The sequence below is a fragment of the Arachis hypogaea genome, chromosome 11, assembly GCF_003086295.3.
Source record: "Arachis hypogaea cultivar Tifrunner chromosome 11, arahy.Tifrunner.gnm2.J5K5, whole genome shotgun sequence".
NCBI lineage: Eukaryota > Viridiplantae > Streptophyta > Magnoliopsida > Fabales > Fabaceae > Arachis > Arachis hypogaea.
The window spans coordinates 18,358,290-18,381,777 of record NC_092046.1 but is presented as its reverse complement, the minus strand read 5'-3'; the positions used below and the strand labels follow the sequence as shown (position 1 = coordinate 18,381,777).

The 23,488-nt window shown below is 36.2% G+C and overlaps 1 protein-coding gene and 2 non-coding genes across 3 annotated transcripts; 2 read left to right on the top strand and 1 right to left on the bottom strand.

The window, feature by feature from the left end:
- The first annotated feature begins 410 nt into the window (after positions 1-410).
- On the top strand, positions 411-4,961 carry LOC112720460 (uncharacterized membrane protein At3g27390). The gene is made up of 9 exons (XM_025771406.2): positions 411-814; positions 1,007-1,115; positions 1,244-1,439; positions 1,916-2,049; positions 2,269-2,557; positions 2,737-2,843; positions 2,928-3,099; positions 3,586-4,034; positions 4,587-4,961. Exons 1-9 carry the CDS (start codon positions 724-726, stop codon positions 4,831-4,833), a joined length of 1,794 nt encoding a protein of 597 aa, XP_025627191.1. The 5' UTR covers positions 411-723; the 3' UTR covers positions 4,834-4,961.
- Positions 4,962-16,573: 11,612 nt separating this feature from the next.
- Positions 16,574-16,681, top strand: LOC112725809 (small nucleolar RNA R71). The gene has a single exon (XR_003164892.1). It is a non-coding gene; the product is annotated as a small nucleolar RNA R71 (small nucleolar RNA).
- Positions 16,682-20,541: 3,860 nt separating this feature from the next.
- Positions 20,542-20,645, bottom strand: LOC112725199 (small nucleolar RNA R71). Its single transcript, XR_003164322.1, has one exon. It is a non-coding gene; the product is annotated as a small nucleolar RNA R71 (small nucleolar RNA).
- Positions 20,646-23,488: the final 2,843 nt, after the last annotated feature.

The following is a 23,488-nucleotide window of genomic DNA, read 5'->3' as shown; positions in this document are numbered from 1 at the left end:
TGTGAACAATAAATTTTAAAATTGGCTCAATAAAATAAAAATATACTACACTATCAAATTACTCATTTAAATTTTAATATTAAAATAATCATCCACACACCTAATAAATTGAACATCCAATATATCTATTATTCATATTATTTAATATATTTTTATTGTCTACTTATATTTTTCCAACCAGATATCAATATTTTATTGTGACTAAAATATATCCAATAAACGAATCCAACCACTCAGCAAATTATCTTAATAAAATATCCGTATTTCATATAATTTTATTATAGCAAAAGCTCCTTGGAAATCTGGTCAAGGAATACTATGCGTGAAGCCATTGAATTTTTTAAACATCATTATACGTAAATTGACCATTATAATATTAATATTAATATTAATTAAGTCTTCTCTTTAGCGGACTCTGCCTTTTCATATGACAATGCAAACTTTTTGGTTCCCAACACCCTGAATCATATAAACTTAGTTCTGTTTTCGGTTTTCCTTCTCTGTCTCTCTTGTTTTGTCATCTTCTTGCACTGCACGACTCTTTCTTCTTCTTCTTCTTCTTCTTCTTTGTTATTATTTAATCTTTACTACTCATTTTCCTTCTCTCTCTCTCTCTCTCTCTCTCTCTCTCTCTCTCTCTCTCTCTTGTGTTTATAGTTTCTTTCAAAATAATTCTAATCACAACTAGCAATTTCTCTTCATGATCGTGGTCCTATAATTAGCATGGATTTTGGTGGCTCTATGCAAGGTTATGTGAAGGCTTCTTATGTGGTCTTTGCTTTCTTCTCTGCCTTCTTCTTTGGTGCCATAAAAGGTGCTTCTCTTTTTTCCTTTTCTTTTCACCCTTCTTTTCCATTCTTTATAAAGTTCATGATTGAATATTAACCTTTTGAGTTTTGACCACTAAATAAATATTAAATCTTTTACTCTATTTTATTTATAAGTTCTTACATGTAAAATGAATTAGGATGATGAGTTGTTGAAATTTTTTCTTCAAATTCTGCAGGCTTAGTTGTGGGTCCTATTGCTGCTTTGATACTGATTATAGGCAACGTTGGTGTGATTCTTGGATTGTTTCCTTGGCATGTGGCATGGACCGTATACACGCTTTTGAAGTAGACCATAATATTTTCATTATTTATTTATTTATTTATTATTATATAGAGATTTTTTCAGTTATAATCTCAATTCTCATAATTTTATCTTCTTTTTTATTTTTTTTGTGTTAATTTTAATTTTGCAGGATTGAAATATTTGATGCAGCGTTGAAAGTTGCATTTTTGATTGCTTTGCCTGCTTTATTTGGTATATGGTTAGGTATAGGAATAGCTGGAAGCGTTCTTCTTGGTGTTGGCTATGGCTTCTTCACTCCATGGGTTTCAACTTTTGAGGCCTTCAGATATGATAATGAGTCCAAGAAATTCTTGCACTGTCTTGTGGTGAGGTTCCTTAAGATGTTACTTCTTGTGTTCTCATAACATTATAGCAATGACAGTATAGCCTTTTGAAAGAAAGAAACATGTCCCCAGCATCAGGACTGACGAACCATGTTTGGGGTTATGAGGAAATGCCCTTTTTGGTCCTAACCATTAGTCCGAATGGCCAGGCGCCCCTCCACAATTCAAAAATCTCTAATTGGTTTCCATCCATCCAAGTAATTGGGCTAAGCAATCCCTCATACATCAGAATGTTACTGTTTACAGGAACTGCCTAGACCAGTTATTGGATGGTTGAGGACCGATTTAGGAATTTTGAATTGTGGAGATGTGTTTAGTCTTTCGGATAAATGGCTGGCGCCCGAAAAGGACATTTACTCTGATTCAAAATGTAACTATTCATATAGGGTTCCTGCAATTTGAAACCATGCTTGTGGTAGAAATTAGTGGCTCATTTTGTGTGTTCTTTCTGGGCTCAGGATGGAACCTTGGGAACCATTAAAGGAAGCTGTACTGTAGTAAGGGATTTTGCAGATATGTGTTACCATTCGTACCCAAGTTACTTGAAGGAAATAAGAGAATCACCTAGTTCAAATGAGTGTCTGAGACTAAGGTAATAATCATAAGGTTTCTTACATTTTTCATTTTCCTTTATTTGCAAGAAAGACAAAAAACAGTGATAATGTACTCTTTTTTTTATAAGATTGTTGAGCTGAGTACTGTTGCAAAACAATATCATGATTATGAAAAATTGGAATTGTAATTGAGGGTTTAGGAATTGAAAGGAAGAATAGCCCTTAGTTCTTGATATATGTACCTGAACTTTTTGCAGGTTGATTCATGTTCCTGCATGTATCATTGTGGGGATCATGGGGCTAATTGTTGAGATTCCGCTTTTCACTGCAATTGCCATAATAAAGAGCCCTTTCTTGTTATTCAAGGGTTGGTTCAGACTCTTGCATGACTTAATTAGCAGAGAAGGTCCATTCCTTGAAACAGCATGTGTCCCCATTGCTGGTTTGACCATATTTGTTTGGCCACTCGTTGTCATTGCCAGCATTTTGTTGGCCATTTTCTCAAGCATCTTTATTGGACTTTATGCATCTGTTATAGTATATCAGGTTTGATCACACTCTTTTATTGTCCTTTCATCTCTAAGGCCTTCTTTGGTAAGTGTCTTAAGACAGAAATATTGAGATGCGACTTTTCTATCCTAACTTTTAGGAAACTTACCAAACACAGCCTAAGTACTTTCCATTGAGACATTGCTCTCACCATTTAGTCTTTCCTATGAGTGTAGGAAAGATCGTTCCGCCGAGGTTTGGCCTATGTGATTGCAATGGTTGCCGAGTTTGATGAATACACAAATGATTGGCTCTATCTTCGTGAGGGGACATTCCTTCCAAAGTATGCATTTTCCCAATTATTTTCCTTCTCCTGTCAGCCATTCTTTTTTCCGTTAACATCAGCGTTTAATTTGCTCGCAGCCAGGCCCCAGTATCGAAAGAAAATGGTTTCTCAATCGTCAGAGTTCTCGGTTCGAGGAAATAATAGTGTGTCTGGCAGAGTAAATACTTCTATGGAGGCACCTGCAATGTTTATGCCAAGCTTGGCTCCTTCAAGATCAGTAAGAGAGACCATTCAAGAAGTGAAAATGGTGCAGGTATGCGGTTTTCCTCCTAATGTTTGATCCAGAACTTTGTAAATTTTTATCCTATTCATGCAATTTTCTTCTGAGAAACTCGTTATCTAGTAGTATGTATTAGGTAATAGTTTAAAGTTTAAAGCATGAATTTAATTTTGATGCACTGTCAATTAAAGCAGTTTTATATGTGCATCCAATTATGTAATGACACATCAACAAAAATAACTATCTTTTATGTTGACTACGTGAATGGTCATCCAAAAGAATGTGATTGGATGATTGTGTAAAGCGTTTTGCATGGTCAGTGCATTAAAGTTAAACTCTTAATGCAATAGGGGAAAAATATGTAGGATACTTAACCAACGAAATTGTCAAATAATGTGCATATCTTATATCAAAAGTAGTATGCAAAATAGTAAACAAATAAAATTGTTAGAAAGATGTGCATTTTCTAAAGTGACTTATCACACCTTACATTGTTATACTTCAATTTCAATGTGACAGATATGGGGAAATATGATGAGGTACTGTGAGATGAAAGGGAAGGAATTATTGGATGCTAATGTATTATCACAGAGTGACCTTTATGAGTGGTTAAGGGGAAAGAATGGTAATGAGGCAGCCATAGTTGGTGTCGGCTTGCCTTGTTATTCACTTCTACAGACACTCCTCTTCTCCATCAAGGCCAACTCGAGCGGAGTGTTGCTCCTTGAAGATTTCGAGATCACGTATCTAAACAGGCCGAAGGACAAGCTGTTGGATTGGTTCTTCAATCCTGTGATGGTCCTGAAGGAGCAGATAAGGGTGATTACATTGGTGGAAGATGAAGTGAGGTACTTGGAGAAAGTTGTTCTCTTTGGAAGCAACAAGCAAAGGTTGGAGGCTTGGGATAATGGCGGTTTGGTGATTACTGATGCTCTTAGAGCTGCTCAAATTGAGGGGATTTCCAGAAGGTATGTGATTGACTTGTATCTTTGACTCAATAAATTAGAGAAGTAAACTCTTGTTTTTTATTTTGAGAAGCTGAATATGAAGTGGTAATTTTTTTTGGTTAAATTGTAAGATTTTGGTCCGGTAAAGTATTTTTTTGTCCTTAACATTCGTTATTTTCTTCGAAAATATCTTTAATGTTTAATTTCATTTAATTTTATGTCAAATTACCCTTGGACCTTAATTTCATCTAAAACGTAGAGACAAAATTGAAAACATGCATAGATAACTTTGACATGAATCGAAAACATTAGGGACAGGATTGAACAAAATTAAAATTGAGAGAGACAACAAGTATACTTTACCTTTTTGGTCAAGGATAAGAATAGGGGTTTGCTTTTGTATATTATTAAGGAACAGAGAAATCTTTCGCCAAAAAGTTATGTTTTAAAATTCTTGACATATTGAATTCATTACAACCATCAAAAGTTTCGGTTTTTTCTTCCCTAACAATTTTGTGTAGTGACTTGTTAGTAAACTCCTTGTATAATATTTTGTATTAACTATTGTATTAGGATGATTGGAATGATAAGGAGTGTATCAAAGTTTCCAACTTACAGAAGGAAGTTTCGGCACGTTGTTAAAACCTTAGTTGCTCACTCTCTGGAGAAGGATGCTTCTGAAACTGCTTTAGTTAGCCGTTATGTGGAGAAAGATGTTGCTGAAAAGGCTTTAGTGATTCATTCTTTGGAGAAAGATATTGCTGGACCTGGTAGATCAACCAGGTCTATAGTATCAGTTCCCTCAGATGACAATGTTTAAAAATTAACAGAGACAATTTTATTTCTTTCTTTTTTTAGATTGTTGTCATTGAATCGTTGTAAATTGCTATAGATTGTGTTGATTGATTTCTATTAAAGAAGAGATAATTGAGATTGAGATTCATTACAGATTGAAGATATGTTTTCTTTTGTTACTTTTGTAGTTTTGAGAACCAATTTGGCTTCAAAGGGAACAATTTAAACTGAACCAAGTTTGTGAGTAAGTCAAATTAATGAAACTGGGAATAGAGCGTGGAATATTTATAAAGTGAAGCTAGTTTGGTGCAACTTAACAAACCCAACGTGAAAGTGGAAGGTACTACTTCCTAATTGTTATAATTCAGTTGTATACTCGTATTGCTCATTCATATTGCAAAAAATCAACCAAGTTTTTATCAGTGGTGGTTGACGGTATTTAATAGTACCGACGGAACCGGAGTTCCCATCTTCCTATTTATAGAATAAACTACCATTTCTATCTACAAATGTTTATAATACTGGCAAATCTACTCACAAAAAATCAAAATTAACTTTATATCAATAAAAGATGAATTTCTTTTGGCAAAACTATCTAAACCTTAAAAAATATTAAAAATTTTTTAAATTATTCTCTAATCTAATTTAACCTCCAACTCTAATCTTACTCCATCTTCAATTCTCAATCCTCATCATCCACCGCCACCACCACCACCAATCACAAATCTACCATTGCCACTTAGGGTAAATTCAGATATGACACTCCAATTATTGGATGAGCTATGTGTAGTTTCATACTATATATCCTGGAATCTTGAGTAGTATTTGAGAATTATAAATTTGAGATAGTTATCTATGACAACACATAGACCAATGGCAATTCACATTTTTGCTATGGTAATTGATGAGCGAAAATTGAAACTCATGGATACTGATAAGTACACCGGATTGCATAAGTAATACAACGGTGAGTGGATATCGTTTCCACGAGAATTAAAGGATTGAACAAAAAAATTTTCGATTAAAAAGCCTAATTAGATTAATAAGACCTGATTGATGATCGAAGAGGGCAAGAGAGTATCTTGCTGGGAGCCTTGAGAATCTTGAATGTTGAATGCTTGGATGCCACGGATACTGAGCTTGAATGATGAATTGAGAGAAGACAGTGATAATGAGAGTCAAGAGTTTTGGAGATGTTTGTACTCTTAGGAAAACCAATCTTGTTTATTTATCTTGAAGTTTGCAAAGATCTTTCATGACAAAACTTTTAGTAACCGATTTTTAATTCCTTGGCTCCTCAGTTTCTCAAGCATTAATTAGGTGTTAATTAATTAATAAAGACATTAAGCACAAAAACTGATTTTAGATTAAAAAGAATTTAAAAGTAGTTCTTAGGTCAAATTATATGTCATGTATTCAAGCTAGTATTATCCAGTTAAATCTTAAAAGAAAACATAATTTTCAAAAGTTGTTCTAATTCGAATTATATGTCACCTATTCAAAATTAGAGTGAATGAGAATCATGTATGTGTCCCACACTAATTGAACCACTATTTCTAGCCGAATTCAAATAGTCATGTGAAAGAGCTTTCAAGCTTTGATTTAAATATCAAATTTTCTAATTTTAATAAAAGAATCTAAGAATAATTAACTTTCCTTTCGATCCACTAATCTGAATGAAGAATGAATAACTCAATCATAAAATAGATCAATGCAAGATTTTGAAATAAAATAAACGTAAATTAATTATCCATAGAAAACATAAACAGAGCTCCTAACCCTTTGATAGAGAATTAGTTACCCATAAAGAATTAAGAAAAACAAGAAGAAAAGAAGTAGTCCGAGGACTTGATTCCATTCTCTGTGAGCTATGCTCACTTATTTATAGCCTAAATTCTAGAATTTAAATTCAAACTAAAGCTATTCTTATCTAGAGAGAGATAAGATAACTACCTATTTCCGGAGAGAAAGATAAGCTACTGACTTTAATTTCAAATTCAAAACGAAAATTTAATTCAAACTCTAACAACCAAATCTCTTATGCTTCTAGAGAGAATCAATAACTAATATTCTAGATCTTCAACTCTTCTGAATGTGATTAAGGCTTTTGATTATGTGGATAATTAAGTTTGGGCCTTAATTGTTGAATCCATGAGTTGTAATTGTGCTTAACCTGGCTTGGATTAGAAAAATTTTGGGTGGAGGTTGAATCCCAGGTTCCACCACAAGAAAGAAGGACAATTGGTAGTTCCCTACGAGGAAGTGCTGCCAAACAAAAAGGGACTAGTCTACATCGGCCGAAAAAAAGCCCAACATTCAACTTGTAGAGGGGAAGGTCCGCCAGGCATAGGAGAGGACGCAAGGGGGCCGCTGTGGGTGATGTGTGGGCCGCCGGGAATGGAGTTGGGCCACCGGGCGTGGGGAGTTTCCATCAGGCATGTTGCTTCGCGTGTTGGCGTGCCTCCTATGCACATGTCTTCATTTTCTTTGAGCCACGCTTCTTAGGCCACGTTTTGTGCTTTTCTTGTGAAAAACCTTGATTTTTGCTACTTTTTTAGCCTAAAATTTCTAAAAACATAAAAATACTATCTCAATTCTAAATATTTGATTATTTATTAAATTTTATTAGAAAACATAAAAAATTTAATTAAACCTAAAAAAATAAATAAGAAAAAGAATTTAAAATTGCTTAAAATGATGTGTCATCATAACACCAAACTTAAATTTGAATTAAGATTTAGTTTCACGTGCGACGTAGGATTTTGGACACTCTCTAGGGGGATTCAAACTAAGCCACTAAGTCTTAAATTCTTCATCATTCATGTGGTCAATCAAAGGCTCAACTTTGGCCCACCAATCACAACATTAATTGAAGATTTACAAGAGGAAAAGATTGAAAGCATGGCTAGAGAAAAATATTAATTAGTTATATTTGATTTTATTTGAATTTTGATTCTGTTTTAAGTTTTGAATTTGAATTTCATTAGGGTTAGTATTTAAGGAGAGAAGTCAGACACTTTGGGGATTATCTTCTCTTCTTCGCCACTTTTTACTTTTCATAATCCTAAGATTTCTCTGAAGAACATGAGCGACTAATTCTCCTTGGTTAAGGTTAGGATTTCTGTTGATTCCATGGATTAATTAATACACTAGCTTTTTTTTTACTTTTGATTTATGCATTGATATCTTCTTAAGAAAAGATTTTCGTTCTTCATCCTAAAAGGTTTGAATGTGTTGGGAAACAATTCTTCTCTGACTTGAATTTCTTTAACTTCTTGAAAAAGTTGATTAATTAAATTAAGCTTGAAAACCAATTCTCACAACTCTTAAGTTTTGAAACTAGACTTGATAAGTGACATTGAATCAATTAGAAGAGATTCTTAGAATTGTGTGGCTTATAATAAGTGGAGGTGCTTAACTCTTTTCTTAAGTAATTGACTAAGGAATTAGTGGTTAATTAGGTTAAAGAGAAATTGAATTATCAAGGGATTAGGATTTAATTACTAATGATTTGCCATGGATATATCTTTGCAAAATCAAGGTGGAAAGTGAAAATTATTGATCTGGACGTCTTAACATCTCTAAAATCTTAACTTTTTTAATCATATTATCATTCAATACTCACTGTTTTCTTTTACATTGCTGTTTATGTTCAAACCTTTGAAAAACCTAATTTTGATTGCCTGGCTTGATTAATCGATTGACCATTGCTTGCTTAATCCGTTAATCTTTGTGGAATCAACACTCACTCACCATCAGTTTATTACTTAGTACGACCCGGTGTATTTGTCAGTAGTATTGTGATGCAAAATTCGCATCAAGTTTTTGGCGCCGTTGCCAGGGATTAATCATGGTTAACAAACTACTAATCAATTGATTACCTATATTAGCCCTTTTTACCTTTTATTCATTTACTGTTTTTATTTTATTTTCCCACATGGGAATTCCCTTCGTCAATGTGAAGGGAGTTCTAATTTTATTTCCTTGTTGTTTTATTTATGCAGAATAACAGGGATAAAGAGCATCTTCACTACGATCATGAGACAGAAAGAACTCTTTGGCGACAAAGAAAACAAGTTAGAGATCAAATGGTTGAAGAAGAGATTGAAGAGGTAGTTGAAGAAGAGACTGAAAACACCATGGCTGAGAATGCAAATCACAATGCTAATGTTGATGAGTGATTTTATGCCGGTGTAGAATTTATCAATAATTCCAATCGTAGTATAGTCTAAACCGACACGCAATTCCACATCAAACAATCTAAAATCAATAACCGAGAGTATGAGTCTCGAGTTGTTCTCCCTAGGAGTGCTCCAAGATGCACATTGTTGTTTAGAAAGTGTATTGGTGTTTGGAGTTTCATACAAGAGAGGAACAAGCTAATAGTGTAAATGAGAATCAAGCAATATAAAGGCCTTGGCTAGAAGTGAGTATCGGACTTCCTATCATCATTATCTCCATCAATTGTGATCACAATTAGTTATTGCTTCACTTAGTTAACCCCTAGTATTAAGGAAAGTCAAGTGAAAGTAATCAATTTGAGTTCACAAATCCTAGTCTAACCCTAGGGAAGTCTAGCTTTAGTGACATGCAAATCAATTAGTATTCTCCAATTGATAATCAACAAAGGACATTAACAATTCAAGTGTCTCCAATACCTCAACCCCCAAGCCAAGTAGGAAAAGTCTACTCCATAGTTAAAGTTTGCATTTTCTCAAACACTTGGAGAGCAAGGATGAAAGACATTATAAAATTGAGAGTAAACTTGCAATCAAGGATATACACTACAAGAGATTAACAACAATCAACAATTGAGAACTAGGAACATGAGATTACCTCAATGAATTAATGGAAATAGAAGTAACAACATCCAAAAGCTAAGATCCACAAGTAACTTGAACAACAAGAACTAAATTGAGAGTATGAGAATCTAGATCTACAATTGGAAGCAAGGTAGAAGTGAATTGACAATAGATCTCACCAATGGATACAAGAGAATTCCAATTCGAGAAGCAAAACCCTAGAGAGAAGCTAGAGTTTCTCTCTCTACAAAAATGTAACTTCCAAAACTAACTAGAAAAATATCTCAAAATGAGTCAACAGATGAGAATCCCATCATCCCTTGGTCTTCTTATGGGTTTTGGCGCCAAAATTAGTTTCAATTGGGCCCCACAGCTTCTGTGAATTCGCTGGGCACATTTTCACTTAAAAAATCACATGCGGGCATCGACGCGTACGCGTATAGCACGCGTGCGCGTCCCTAGGGCTTTCATGATCCACGCGCAAGCGCCAAGCACGCGTGCGCATCCATGAGGTTCTGGCTACGCCGCGCGAATGCACCGGCTTCTAGCTTTGGCTTCCTCGTGCCGATCCAGTAGCGCGCATCCACACGTACGCGCAAAGTACGCGTGCGCGTCGCTGCTCAAGCTCCAAAGCTTCATTTTCCATGCTCCTTCCATTCATGCATGCTTTCTTCTTCTCTCCTAAGCCATCCTTGCCCTAAGAACTCTGGAATCACTTAGTAAACGGATCACGGCATCGAATGGTAACAGGAGAGGGTTCAAATATGGCACATTCAGTGTAAAAGAGGCATATTTTCATCCATGAAGCAAAATCGGGAAGGAAACTCAAAACCATGCATTATTTATGAATAAGTGTGAAAAAAAATCGATAAAACCCTCAAAATCCATACAAGATAAACCCTAAAAACGGGGTTTATCAAATGTTTCTTAACTTAAGAGGACTCTTGGATCTTTCACTACTCATAATCCAGGGAGCTGTGGAAGTAGCATTGTGACACCTACTGTTAATGCCAACAATTTTGAACTGAAACTTCAACTTGTTACATTGGTTCAACAAAATTACCAGTTTGGTGGAAGCCCGCAGGAAGATCTTAATTTGTTTATCTCTAACTTCCTGCAAATTTGTGACACTGTCAAGACAAATGGCATCCCAGCTAAGGTTTATCGGTTGTTGCTATTCCCTTTTGCTGTAAGGGATCGGGATAAGTAGTGGCTGGATAATTGGTGCGCGGAAATCGTGACGGTTCATTCCTTGGTAACGGGGCTAAAAACTTAATACGCACGTTCATAATCTTAGTTCTTTGTCACAACTTTGCACAACTAACCAGCAAGTGCACTGGGTCGTCCAAGTAATAAACCTTACGTGAGTAAGGGTTGATCCTGCGGAGATTGTCGGCTTGAAGCAAGCTATGGTCACCTTGTAAATCTCAGTCAGGCGGATTTAATTGATTATAGAGATTTAATAATTAAAAGATAAATAAAATATAAAATAAAGATAGTGATACTTATGTAATTCATTGGTGAGAATTTCAGATAAGCGTATAGAGATGCGTTCGTTCCTCCTGAACCTCTGCTTTCCTATTATCTTCATCCAATCATTCATACTCCTTTCTATAGCAAGCTGTATGTTAGGCATCACCGTTGTCAATGGCTACATCCTGTCCTCTCAGTGAAAATGGTCCAATGCACTGTCACTGCATGGCTAATCATCTGTCGGTTCTCGATCATACTGGAATAGGATCCATTGATCCTTTTGCATCTGTCACTATGCCCAGCACTCGCGATTTTGAAGCTCGTCGTAGCCATCCCTTCCCAGATCCTACTCGGAATACCACAGACAAGGTTTAAACTTTCCAGATCTCAAGAATGGCCGTCCATGGATTCTAACTTATACCACGAAGACTCTGATTAAGGAATCTCAGAGATATTCATTCAATCTAAGGTAGAACGGAAGTGGTTGTCAGGCACGCGTTCATAGGTTGGGAATGATGATGACTGTCACGATCATCACATTCATATTGAAGTGCGAATGAATATCTTAGAATTGGAATAAGCTTGAATTGAATAGAAAAACAATAGTACTTTGTATTAATTCATGAGGAACAGCAAAGCTCCACACCTTAATCTATGGTGTGTAGAAACTCTACCGTTGAAAATACATAAGAATAAAGTCCAGGCATGACCGAGAGGCCAGCTCCATAAAGGTCTAAAATAGCATAAAACTGATCAAAGATGTCTAATACAATAGTAAAAGGTCCTATTTATATCAGACTAGTTACTAGGGTTTACAAAAATGAGTAAATGATGCAGAAATTCACTTCTGGGGCCCACTTGGTGTGTGCTTGGGCTGAGCATTGAGCTTTACATGTGTAGAGACTTCTTTTGGAGTTGAACGCCAGTTTGTAACCTGTTTCTGGCGTTTAACTCCACTTTGCAACCTGTTTCTGGCATTTAACTCCAGCTTGCAGCATGGAACTGGCGTTGAACGCCAGTTTGCGTCGTCTAAACTCGGGCAAAGTATAGACTATTATATATTGCTGGAAAGCCCTGGATGTCTACTTTCCAACGCAATTGATAATGTGCCATTTGGAGTTCTGTAGCTCCAGAAAATCCATTTTGAGGGCAGGGAGGTCAGAATCCAATAGCATCTGCAGTCCTTCTTCAACCTCTGAATCTGATTTTTGCTCAAGTCCCTCAATTTTAGCCAGAAATTACCTGAAATCATAGAAAAACACACAAACTCATAGTAAAGTCCAGAAATGTGAATTTTATTTAAAAACTAATAAAAATATACTAAAAACTAACTAAATCATACTAAAAACTATGTAAAAACAATGCCAAAAAGCGTATAAATTATCCGCTCATCACAACACCAAACTTAAATTGTTGCTTGTCCCCAAGCAACTGAAAATCAAATAGGATAAAAAGAAGAGAATATACTATAAATTCCAAAATATCAATGAAACTTAGCTCCAATCAGATGAGCGGGACTTGTAGCTTTTTGCCTCTTGAATAGTTTTGGCATCTCACTTTATCCATTGAAGTTCAGAATGATTGGCATCTATAGGAACTCAGAGTTCAGATAGCGTTATTGATTCTCCTAGTTCAGCATGTTGATTCTTGAACACAGCTACTTTATGAGTCTTGGCCGTGGCCCTAAGCACTTTGTTTTCCAGTATTACCACCGGATACATAAATGCCACAGACACATAACTGGGTGAACCTTTTCAGATTGTGACTCAGCTTTGCTAAAGTCCCCAATTAGAGGTGTCCAGGGTTCTTAAGCACACTCTTTTTTTTTTGCTTTGGACCTTGACTTTAACCGCTCAGTCTCAAGCTTTCACTTGACACCTTCACGCCACAAGCCCATGGTTAGGGACAGCTTGGTTTAGCTGCTTAGGCCAGGATTTTATTTCTTTAGGCCCTCCTATCCACTGATGCTCAAAGCCTTGGATCCTTTTTATTTACCCTTGCCTTTTGGTTTTAAGGGCTATTGGCTTTTTGCTCTTGCCTTTTGGTTTAAAGAGCTTTTGGCTTTTTCTGCTTGCTTTTTCTTTTTTCTTTCTTTTTTTTTGCTATTTTTTTTCTCTTTTTTTTTCCTGCAAGCTTCTGTATTCACTGCTTTTTCTTGCTTCAAGAATCATTTTTATGATTTTTCAGATTATCAAATAACATTTCTCCTTTTTCCTTATTCTTCAAGAGCCAACATATTTAACATTCAAAAACATCAAATTCAAAAGACATATGCGCTGTTCAAGCATTCATTCAGAAAACAAAAAGTATTGTCACCACATCAAAATAATTAAACTAGTTTCAAGGATGAATTCGAAACCCTGTACTTCTTGTTCTTTTGTTTTTAAAACAGTTTTCATTTAAGAGAGGTGATGGATTCATAGGACATTCATAGCTTTAAGACATAGACACTTAAACATAAATGATCATATAGTAAAGACATAAACATAATTAAACATGAAGCATGGAAACCGAAAACAGAAAATAAATAGACAAGGAGATTAAGGAATGAGTCCACCTTAGTGAGGATGGCATCTTCTTCTTCTTGAAGAACCAATGGTGCTTTTGAGCTCCTCTATGTCTCTTCCTTGCCTTTGTTGCTCCTCCCTCATAGCTCTTTGATCTTTTCTAATCTCATGAAGAATGATGGAGTGCTCTTGGTGTTCCACCCTTAGTTGTCCCATGTTGGAACTTAATTCTCCTAGGGAGGTGTTGATTTGCTCCCAATAGTTTTGTGGAGGAAAGTGCATCTCTTGAGGCATCTCAGGGATTTCATGGTGAGGAATTTTCTCATGCTCATGTTGAGGTCCATGATCTCTTGTTTTGCAGTCAAATGCTCTACTACTGAGCTATGGACCCTTGAGATGAATCTCTCCATCTCCCATGACTCAGAGGTGGAAGCTTTTGTCTTTTCTTTCCTCTTTCTAGAGGTTTCTTTGGCCTTAGGTGCCATAAATGGTTATGGAAAAACAAAAAGCTATGCTTTTACCACACCAAACTTAAAATGTTTGCTCGTCCTGGAGCAAAAGAAGAAAGAAATTAGTAGAAGAAGAAGAGAATGGAGGAGATGGGGGAAGAAGATGTATTCGGCCAAGGAGAAGAAGAGAGGGTTGCTTTGTGTGAAAATGAAGAAGGAGTGAGGGGTTTATATAGGAGTGAGGGGGTTGTAGGGTTCGGCCATTAGGGTTGGGTTTGGGAGGGAAAATAGTTTGAATTTTGAAGGTAGGTGGGGTTTATGGGGAAGAGAGGATGGATGTGAGTGGTGAAGAGGTGATGGGAAAGAGTGATTGAGGTGATTGGTGAAGGGTATTTAGGGAAGAGAGTTATAAAAAGGTGTGAAGAGGAGAGAAGAAGATGTGGGGATCCTGTGGGGTCCACAGATCAAGTGGGGTCAAGGACTTAACATCCCTGCTCCAATTAGGCGTGTAAAACGCCTTTGCTGTGCAATCCTGGCGTTTAACGCCAGACTGCTGCTTGTTTCTGGCGTTAAACACCCAAATGTAGCCTGTTTCTGGCGTTTAACGCCAGGCGGATGCTTGTTTCTGGCGTTTAAACGTCAAACTGCTCTCTTTCAGGGTGTGCTGTTTTTCATTCTGTTTTTGATTTTTCAGTAGTTTTTGTGACTCCACATGATCATCAACCTACTAAAACACGAAATAACAAAAGGAAAATAAAATAGATATAATTAAATAACATTGGGTTGCCTCCTAACAAGCGCTTCTTTAATGTCAATAGCTTGACAGTGAGCTCTCATGGAGCCTCACAGATAATCAGAGCAAGGTTGGAACCTCCCAACACCAAACTTAGATTTTGAATGTGGGGGTTCAACACCAAACTTAGAATTTGGTTGTGGCCTCCCAACACCAAACTTAGAGTTTGACTGTGGGGGCTTTGGTTGACTCTGCAGTGAGAGAAGCTTTTCATGCTTCCTCTCCATGGTTACAGAAGGAGATCCTTGAGTCTTAAACACAAGGTTGTCCTCATTCAGTTGAATGACCAATTCTCCTCTGTCCACATCAATCACAGCTCTTACTGTCGCTAGGAAGGGTCTTCCAAGGATGATGGATTCATCCTCATCCTTCCCAGTGTCTAGGATTATGAAATCAGCAGGGATGTAAAGGCCTTCAACCTTTACTAACACGTCCTCTACTTGTCCATAAGCCTGTTTTCTTGAGTTGTCTACCATCTCTAATGAGATTCTGGCAGCTTGCACCTCAAAGATCCCAAGTTTCTCCATTACAGAGAGTGGCATTAAGTTTATTCCTGACCCCAGGTCATACAGAGCCTTCTCAAAGGTCATGGTGCCTATGGTACATGGTATTAAGAATTTGCCAGGATCCTATTTCTTTTGAGGTAATTTCTGCCTATCCAATGCATTTAGTTTATTGGTGAGCAAGGGAGGTTCATCTTCCCAAGTCTCATTACCAAATAATTTGGCATTCAGCTTCATGATTGCACCAAAGTACTTAGCAACTTGCTCTTCAATAATGTCTTCATCCTCTTCAGAGGATGAATACTCATCAGAGCTCATGAAGGGCAGAAGGAGGTTCAATGGAATCTCTATGGTCTCTAGATGAGCCTCAGATTCCTTTGGTTCCTCAAAGGGATACTCCTTATTGGTCACTGGACGTCCCAGGAGGTCTTCCTCACTAGGATTCACGTCCTTCTCCTCCCTTGTAGGTTCGGCTATGATGGTCAAATCAATGGCCTTGCACTCTCTCTTTGGATTCTTTTCTTATTGCTTGGGAGAGTACTAGGAGGAGTTTCAGTGACTCTTTTACTCAGCTAGCCCATTTGTGCCTCCAAATTTCTAATGGAGGACCTTGTTTCATTCATGAAACTCACAGTGGCCTTAGATAGATCAGAGACTATATTTGCTAAACAAGATGAATTCTGCTCAGAATTCTCTGTATGTTGCTGAGTGGATGATGGAAAAGGCTTGCTATTGCTAAACCTGTTTCTTCCACCATTATTAAAGCCTTGTTGAGGCTTTTGTTGATCCTTCCATGAGAAATTTGGATGATTTCTCCATGAGGGATTATAGGTGTTTCCATAGGGTTCACCCATGTAATTCACCTCTGCTATTGCAGGTTTCTCAGGATCATAAGCTTCTTCTTCAGAAGATGCCTCTTTAGTACTGTTGGATGATTCCTTCAATCCATTCAGACTCTGAGAGATCATATTGACTTGATGAGTCAATATTTTATTCTGAGCCAATATGGCATTCAGAGTATCAATTTCAAGAACTCCCTTCCTCTAAGGCGTCCCATTACTCACAGGATTCCTTTCAGAAGTGTACATGAACTGGTTATTTGCAACCATGTCAATGAGTTCTTGAGCTTCTGCAGGCGTTTTCTTTAGGTGAATGGATCCACATGCAGAATGGTCCAATGACATCTTTGATAGTTCAGACAGACCATCATAGAATATATTCAGGATGGTCCATTCTGAAAGCATGTCAGAAGGGCACTTTTTGGTCAGTTCCTTGTATCTCTCCCAAGCTTCATAGAGGGATTCACCTTCTTTTTGTCTGAAGGTTTGAACATCCACTCTAAGCTTGCTAAGCTTTTGAGGAGGAAAGAACTTGGCTAAGAAAGCCGTGACCAGCTTATCCCAAGAGTTCAGGCTATCTTTAGGTTGAGAGTCCAACCATACTCTAGCTCTGTCTCTTACAGCAAACGGGAAAAGCATAAGCCTGTAGACCTCGGGATCAACCCCATTGGTCTTAACAGTATCACAGATATGCAAGAATTCAGTTAAGAACTGAAAAGGATCTTCTGATGGAAGTCCATAAAACTTGCAATTCTGTTGCATCAGAGAAACTAATTGAGGTTTCAGCTCAAAATTCTTTGCTCCAATGGCAGGGATTGAGATGCTTCTTCCATGTAAATTGGAATTTGGTGCAGTAAAGTCACCAAGCATCTTCCTTGCATTGTTATTATTTTCAGCCATGTCTCCTTCTTTTTCGAAAATTTCTGTAAAGTCCTCTTCAGAGTGTTGTGTTTTAGCTTCTCTTAGCTTCCTCTTCAGAGTCCTTTCAGGTTCCGGATCAGCTTCAACAAGAATGTTTTTATCCTTGCTCCTACTCATATGAAAAAGAAGAAAACAGAAAAGAAAATATGGAATCCTCTATGTCACAGGATAAAGATTCTTTTATGTGAGTAGAAGAAGATATGAATAGAAGAAGGAGAATCCAAACACAAGGGTGAGAAGTAGGTTCGAATTCTTAGATGAAGAGGAGTGTTAGTAAAGAAATAAATAAATAGAAGGAGGTGAGGGAGAAGAATTTTCGAAAATTAGATAAAATAAAATAAAAGTATTTTTGTTTTTAAATTAGAATTAAAATTAAAAATTCAAAAATTAAGAAAGGAACACTTAAATAAAATTAAATTAAAATTAAAACAATTAGTTAATTTAAAAAGGAATTTTGAAAAATATGAAGGTGATTTTCGAAAATTAGGGATAGAATTAGTTAGGTAGTTTTGAAAAAGATATGATTGAAATAGTAAACTTTTAAAATCAAACAAAAAGTTAAGTGATTAATTGAAAAAGATTTGAAAATCAAATTTTTGTAGAGATAAGAAAATAGAAAAGATTTTGAATTTAAGTTTTGAAAAAGATGTGATTGAAATTTAAATTGAAAAAGATTTGAAAAAAAAAATTTAAAAGGATTTGATTTTGAAAATTAAAGTTGATTACTTGACTAACAAGAAACAAAAAGATATGATTTAAAATTTAAAGATTGAACCTTTCTTAAGAGACAAGTAACAGACTTAAAAATTTTGAATCAATCACATTAATTGTTAGCATTAATTTCGAAAATATGAAATAAAAATAAGAAAAAGATTTTGAAAATAATTTTTGAAATTTTCGAAAATCATAAAAGAAAATGAAAAAGATTTGATTTTTGAAAAAGATTTGAAAAAAGATAGATTTTTTAAATTGAAAATTTGATTTGACTCATAAGAAACAACTAAATTTTGAAAAGTTTTGAAAAAGTCAGTCAAATTTTCGAAAATTATGAGAGAAAAAGGGAAAGATATTTTTTTTATTTTTGAATTTTTAATGATGAAAGAGAAAAACACAAAAAAAGACACAAGACATAAAAATTATGAATCAAAACACATAATGCATGCAAGAACAGTATGAATGTCAAGATGAACACCAAGAACACTTTGAATGTCAAGATGAACACCAAGAACTTATTTTTAAAAATTTTTTGAGAAAAGAAAAATATGCAAGACACCAAACTTAGAGATTTTTCATGTTTAGACACTATGAATGCAAAAATGCATATGAAAAATAACAAAAGACACAAAATAAGAAAATATGAAGATCAAACAAGAAGACTTGTCAAGAACAACTTGAAGATCATGAAGAACACATGCATGAGTTTTCGAAAAATGCACAAATTTTAAAAACATGCAATTGACACCAAACTTAAAATTTGACTCAAGACTCAAACAAGAAACACAAAAATTATTTTTGATTTTATCATTTTATAATTTTTTTTTTGGATTTTCGAAAATTATTTTGGGAAAAACGAAAAAGAAAAAAAAATTTTTGTATTATTTTCGAAAATAAGAAATAAAAGGCTTAAAAATAAAATAAAATTACCTAATCTGAGCAACAAGATGAACCGTCAGTTGTCCAAACTCGAACAATCCCTGGCAACGGCGCCAAAAACTTGGTGCGCGGAAATCGTGACGGTTCATTCCTTGGTAACGGCGCTAAAAACTTAATACGCACGTTCATAATCTTAGTTCTTTGTCACAACTTCGCACAACTAACCAGCAAGTGCACTGGGTCGTCCAAGTAATAAACCTTACGTGAGTAAGGGTCGATCCCACGGAGATTGTCGGCTTGAAGCAAGCTATGGTCACCTTGTAAATCTCAGTCAGGCGGATTTAATTGATTATAGAGATTTAATAATTAAAAGATAAATAAAATATAAAATAAAGATAGTGATACTTATGTAATTCATTGGTGAGAATTTCAGATAAGCGTATAGAGATGTGTTCGTTCCTCCTGAACCTCTGCTTTCCTATTATCTTCATCCAATCATTCATACTCCTTTCTATGGCAAGCTGTATGTTAGGCATCACCGTTGTCAATGGCTACATCCTGTCCTCTTAGTGAAAATGGTCCAATGCGCTGTCACTGCATGGCTAATCATCTGTCGGTTCTCGATCATACTGGAATAGGATCCATTGATCCTTTTGCGTCTGTCACTACGCCCAACACTCGCGAGTTTGAAGCTCATCGCAGCCATCCCTTCCCAGATCCTACTCGGAATACCATAGACAAGGTTTAGACTTTCCGGATCTCAAGAATGGCCGTCCATGGATTCTAACTTATACCACGAAGACTCTGATTAAGGAATCTCAGAGATATTCATTCAATCTAAGGTAGAACGGAAGTGGTTGTCAGGCACACGTTCATAGGTTGGGAATGATGATGACTGTCACGATCATCACATTCATATTGAAGTGCGAATGAATATCTTAGAATCGGAATAAGCTTGAATTGAATAGAAAAACAATAGTACTTTGTATTAATTCATGAGGAACATCAGAGCTCCACACCTTAATCTATGGTGTGTAGAAACTCTACCGTTGAAAATACATAAGAATAAGGTCCAGGCATGGCCGAGAGGCCAGCCCCATAAAGGTCTAAGATAGCATAAAACTGATCAAAGATGTCTAATACAATAGTAAAAGGTCCTATTTATATCAGACTAGTTACTAGGGTTTACAAAAATGAATAAATGATGCAGAAATCCACTTCTGGGGCCCACTTGGTGTGTGCTTGGGCTGAGCATTGAGATTTACATGTGTAGAGGCTTCTTTTGGAGTTGAACACCAGTTTGTAACCTGTTTCTGGCGTTTAACTCCACTTTGCAACCTGTTTCTGGCGTTTAACTCCAAAATGCAGCATGGAACTGGCGTTGAACGCCAGTTTGCGTCATCTAAACTCGGGCAAAGTATAGACTATTATATATTGATGAAAAGCCCTGGATGTCTACTTTCCAACGCAATTGAGATCGCGCCATTTGGAGTTTTGTAGCTCCAGATAATCCATTTTGAGTGCAGGGAGGTCAGAATCCAACAGCATCTGCAGTCCTTCTTCAACCTCTGAATCTGATTTTTGCTCAAGTCCCTCAGTTTCAGCCAGAAATTACCTGAAATCACAGAAAAACACACAAACTCATAGTAAAGTCCAGAAATGTGAATTTTATTTAAAAACTAATAAAAATATACTAAAAACTAACTAAATCATACTAAAAACTATGTAAAAACAATGCCAAAAAGTGTATAAATTATCCGCTTATCAATAATCAGTGCAAGAAGAGCATAACCATATAGGAGGACTTTGTCACTAAGTTCCTAACTAAGTTCTTCCCACCTTAGAGGTTAACTAAGCTCAAAACTGACATTCAAACTTTCTGACAGCATGAAGGAGAGTCCCTTTATGAAGCTTGGGAGAGGTACAAAGATATGCTGAGAAAGTGCCCTCCGGACATGTTTGCTGACTGGGTCCAACTTCAGATATTCTATGATGGATCACCCCAACCTCATGAGTTTCATTGGATAATTCAGCTGGAGGATCTCTGCATATGAAGAAGACCACTGATGCAACACTGGAGTTGATTGAAATGGTGGTCAACAATCAGTACCTCTATTCTTCCGAAAGATCAATGAGAAAAGGAGTTATGGAATTAGATACCTTGGACACTCTGTTTGGCTCAGAATAAAGTTATGTCATAATAAATTAATGCATTTACTCAATAATTAGGAGGCATGCAAGTTTCAACAGTGAGTACCCAAGAGAATTCATATGGCATGAGTAGTAGACTACCAAAAGTGAAGGTTTGGAGTATGGGCATTCTTCCCTGAAGCAAGTACATTACATAGATAATACTCCAAGGCCACCTCATAATGACCCTTTCTCTAAGATCTATAATCCTGGATGGAGAAATCATCCAAATTTTGGGTAAAAATCAAGGTCAGAGGTCCAATAACTTCAACAACAACCATCCACAAAACCACTTCCACTCCTAACATAATACCTTCAACCCTCACCAACAATAACCACCCCACCCAACCATCTCAAGATTCTCAAAGGCTTACCAATCTTGAACTTGCAGTGGAGAAACTCTCCCAAGTCACATTCTCATTCATGGAGAAAACAAGAGCCAACTTCAAAAATCAAGGTACTTCAATTAGAAATTTGGAGGTGCAAGTAGGTCAAATTACTCAACAATTAGCTAAACCCACTCAAATATTTCCCAGTGATACAATTCTAAATCCCAGGAAAGAGTGCAAGACTATTTATTTGAGAAGTGAAAAGGTGGTGAGAGAAGAAGCCCAAGAGGAAGCTAATCCCCTAGAGGAGCACGTGATCCCCACCTCTCAAGAACATATAATTCAAGCTTCAAAAGTTATATCGAGAGAGAAGGTCCAAGTGCAAGAGTACAAGCCAAGAATTCTGTATTCTCAAAGGCTCCAGGGAAAAAACAAGAAAAAGCAATACTCCAAATTTTTGGAGATATTCAAGATACTGCATATCAGAATTCCTTTTATAGAAGCACTTGAACAAATGTCTTTATATGCTAAATTCATGAAGGAATTGTTGTCCAAAAAAAGATCCTTGAAGGAAGGCTAAACAGTGGTGATGACCAAAGAATCTAGTGCAATTATTCAAAGGAACTTGTCAACAGAGAAGAAATATCCAAGGAGTTTTCAAATTTCCTGTATTATTGACAACACCACATTTGAAAGAGCATTATGTGATTTGGGGGCAAGTATTAATTTGATGCCCTTATCTATGATGAAGAGGCTACAAATTCAAGAATTGAAGCCCACAAAAATAGCTCTACAATTGGCAGACAAATCAATGAAGCTTGCACATAGGATAGTTGAAAATATCATAAGTAATGTGGGAAAATTCTTCCTCCCAGTAGATTTTGTTATTCTTGACATGAAGAAAGGTGAGAATGCCTCCATCATTTTACGAAGACCTCTTTTAGCCACTGGGAGAGCCCTTATTGATGTTGAAAAGGGTGAACTAATGCTAAGGGTGCATGATGAACATTTAATTTTCCATATTGTCAAGACCATGCATCACTCAAGTGATCAAGAAGATTGCAAGAAGGTCAAAGTCAAGGATCCAAACTTGAGGGAAACACCTAATAAATCACTTTCAAGAACTCCTTTTTCATGCTTGGAAAGAAAAAAAGAGAAAAAGAAGGCGCAACAAATTGAAAACTCAATTGAAACTAACAAGAGCTTGCAACCAAAGCCTTCCTTTACAATCAACAAACCCCCTGACATCAAACTTAAGTTTGGTGTTGAGTGTGCATCAAATAAGGAGGAAGCTCCCAAGAAAAAGGTGCATAAAGAGTGGAAGAAAAAGAAAATTTCTACTGTAGATTTCTCACCAGGGGAGAAAGTGATGTTATCTCACCATCTATTATTGCCATATATAGTGAACGAAGTTCTATCTCTTGAGCATATTGAGCTATTACATGAAGACACAGGGAGGAGATTCAAAGTGAGATAGGAAGAGTTGAAGCATTATGATCACCCTCCACCTTAGCAATGCAAGGAACAACTGTCAAGCTAATGACGTTAAAAAAGCACTTGCTGGGAGGCAACTCAATGTTTGGTATTCTCTTTTCATTCTTCTTTTTATTTCGTTTAAGGTTGTGTATGTGTTTCATGGATTAAATTTGGTGCGCTACACCCATAGGACATTTACACTTCACTGGGTACTTGGCCTAGTTTCACATTGATTGTGTCACACTAAGTTTGGTGTTCTCACACAAAGTTTGGTGTTGCCATACTTCACCTAGTTATTTTCCTTTGTTCTAGCTTTCATTTCATTCTGTTTTTTTATTTTGTTTATTTTATTTGAATAAGCCTCTGCATTACTTGATTACCTTTACTTGATCAGCATGTTTATCCATATTTTCATCACCACTATTTTCTTCTTTGTTGCTTGAGAACAAGCAACCATTCTAAGTTTAGTATCAGAGGCTATGCTCTACATAGTCTTAGAGAAGATGAAGGCAACAATGATTATTAAGGTGGTATCGTTTCCTTTAAGCTTCCAGCTTTCAACTCTTCTATGTGCTTTTTATTGTGTTTCTCTATTTTCATGTTTTCTTCGTGCTTACTAAATTTACTACTTGTGAAGTCCTCTTAAGTACTCTAATCATATGAGAAAGAATTGCTTAGATGGAGAAAAATTGAATTTGACAAATATAAGTCATCTGATGATAAGTGATGGTGCATTAAGTGTGATGATCATGAATTGAGCTAAAATGGTTGATGATCTTGTATGAAAAGAAAGGATGATTCCTTA

Excerpts from the sequence above, each read along its gene's own strand:
- LOC112720460 (XM_025771406.2), top strand. The coding sequence starts at position 724 with ATGGATTTTGGTGGCTCTATGCAAGGTTATGTGAAGGCTTCTTATGTG. Across the intron at positions 1,440-1,915 it reads AATTCTTGCACTGTCTTGTG|GATGGAACCTTGGGAACCAT; the intron begins GTGAGGTTCCTT and ends TTCTGGGCTCAG. Across the intron at positions 2,050-2,268 it reads AATGAGTGTCTGAGACTAAG|GTTGATTCATGTTCCTGCAT; the intron begins GTAATAATCATA and ends AACTTTTTGCAG.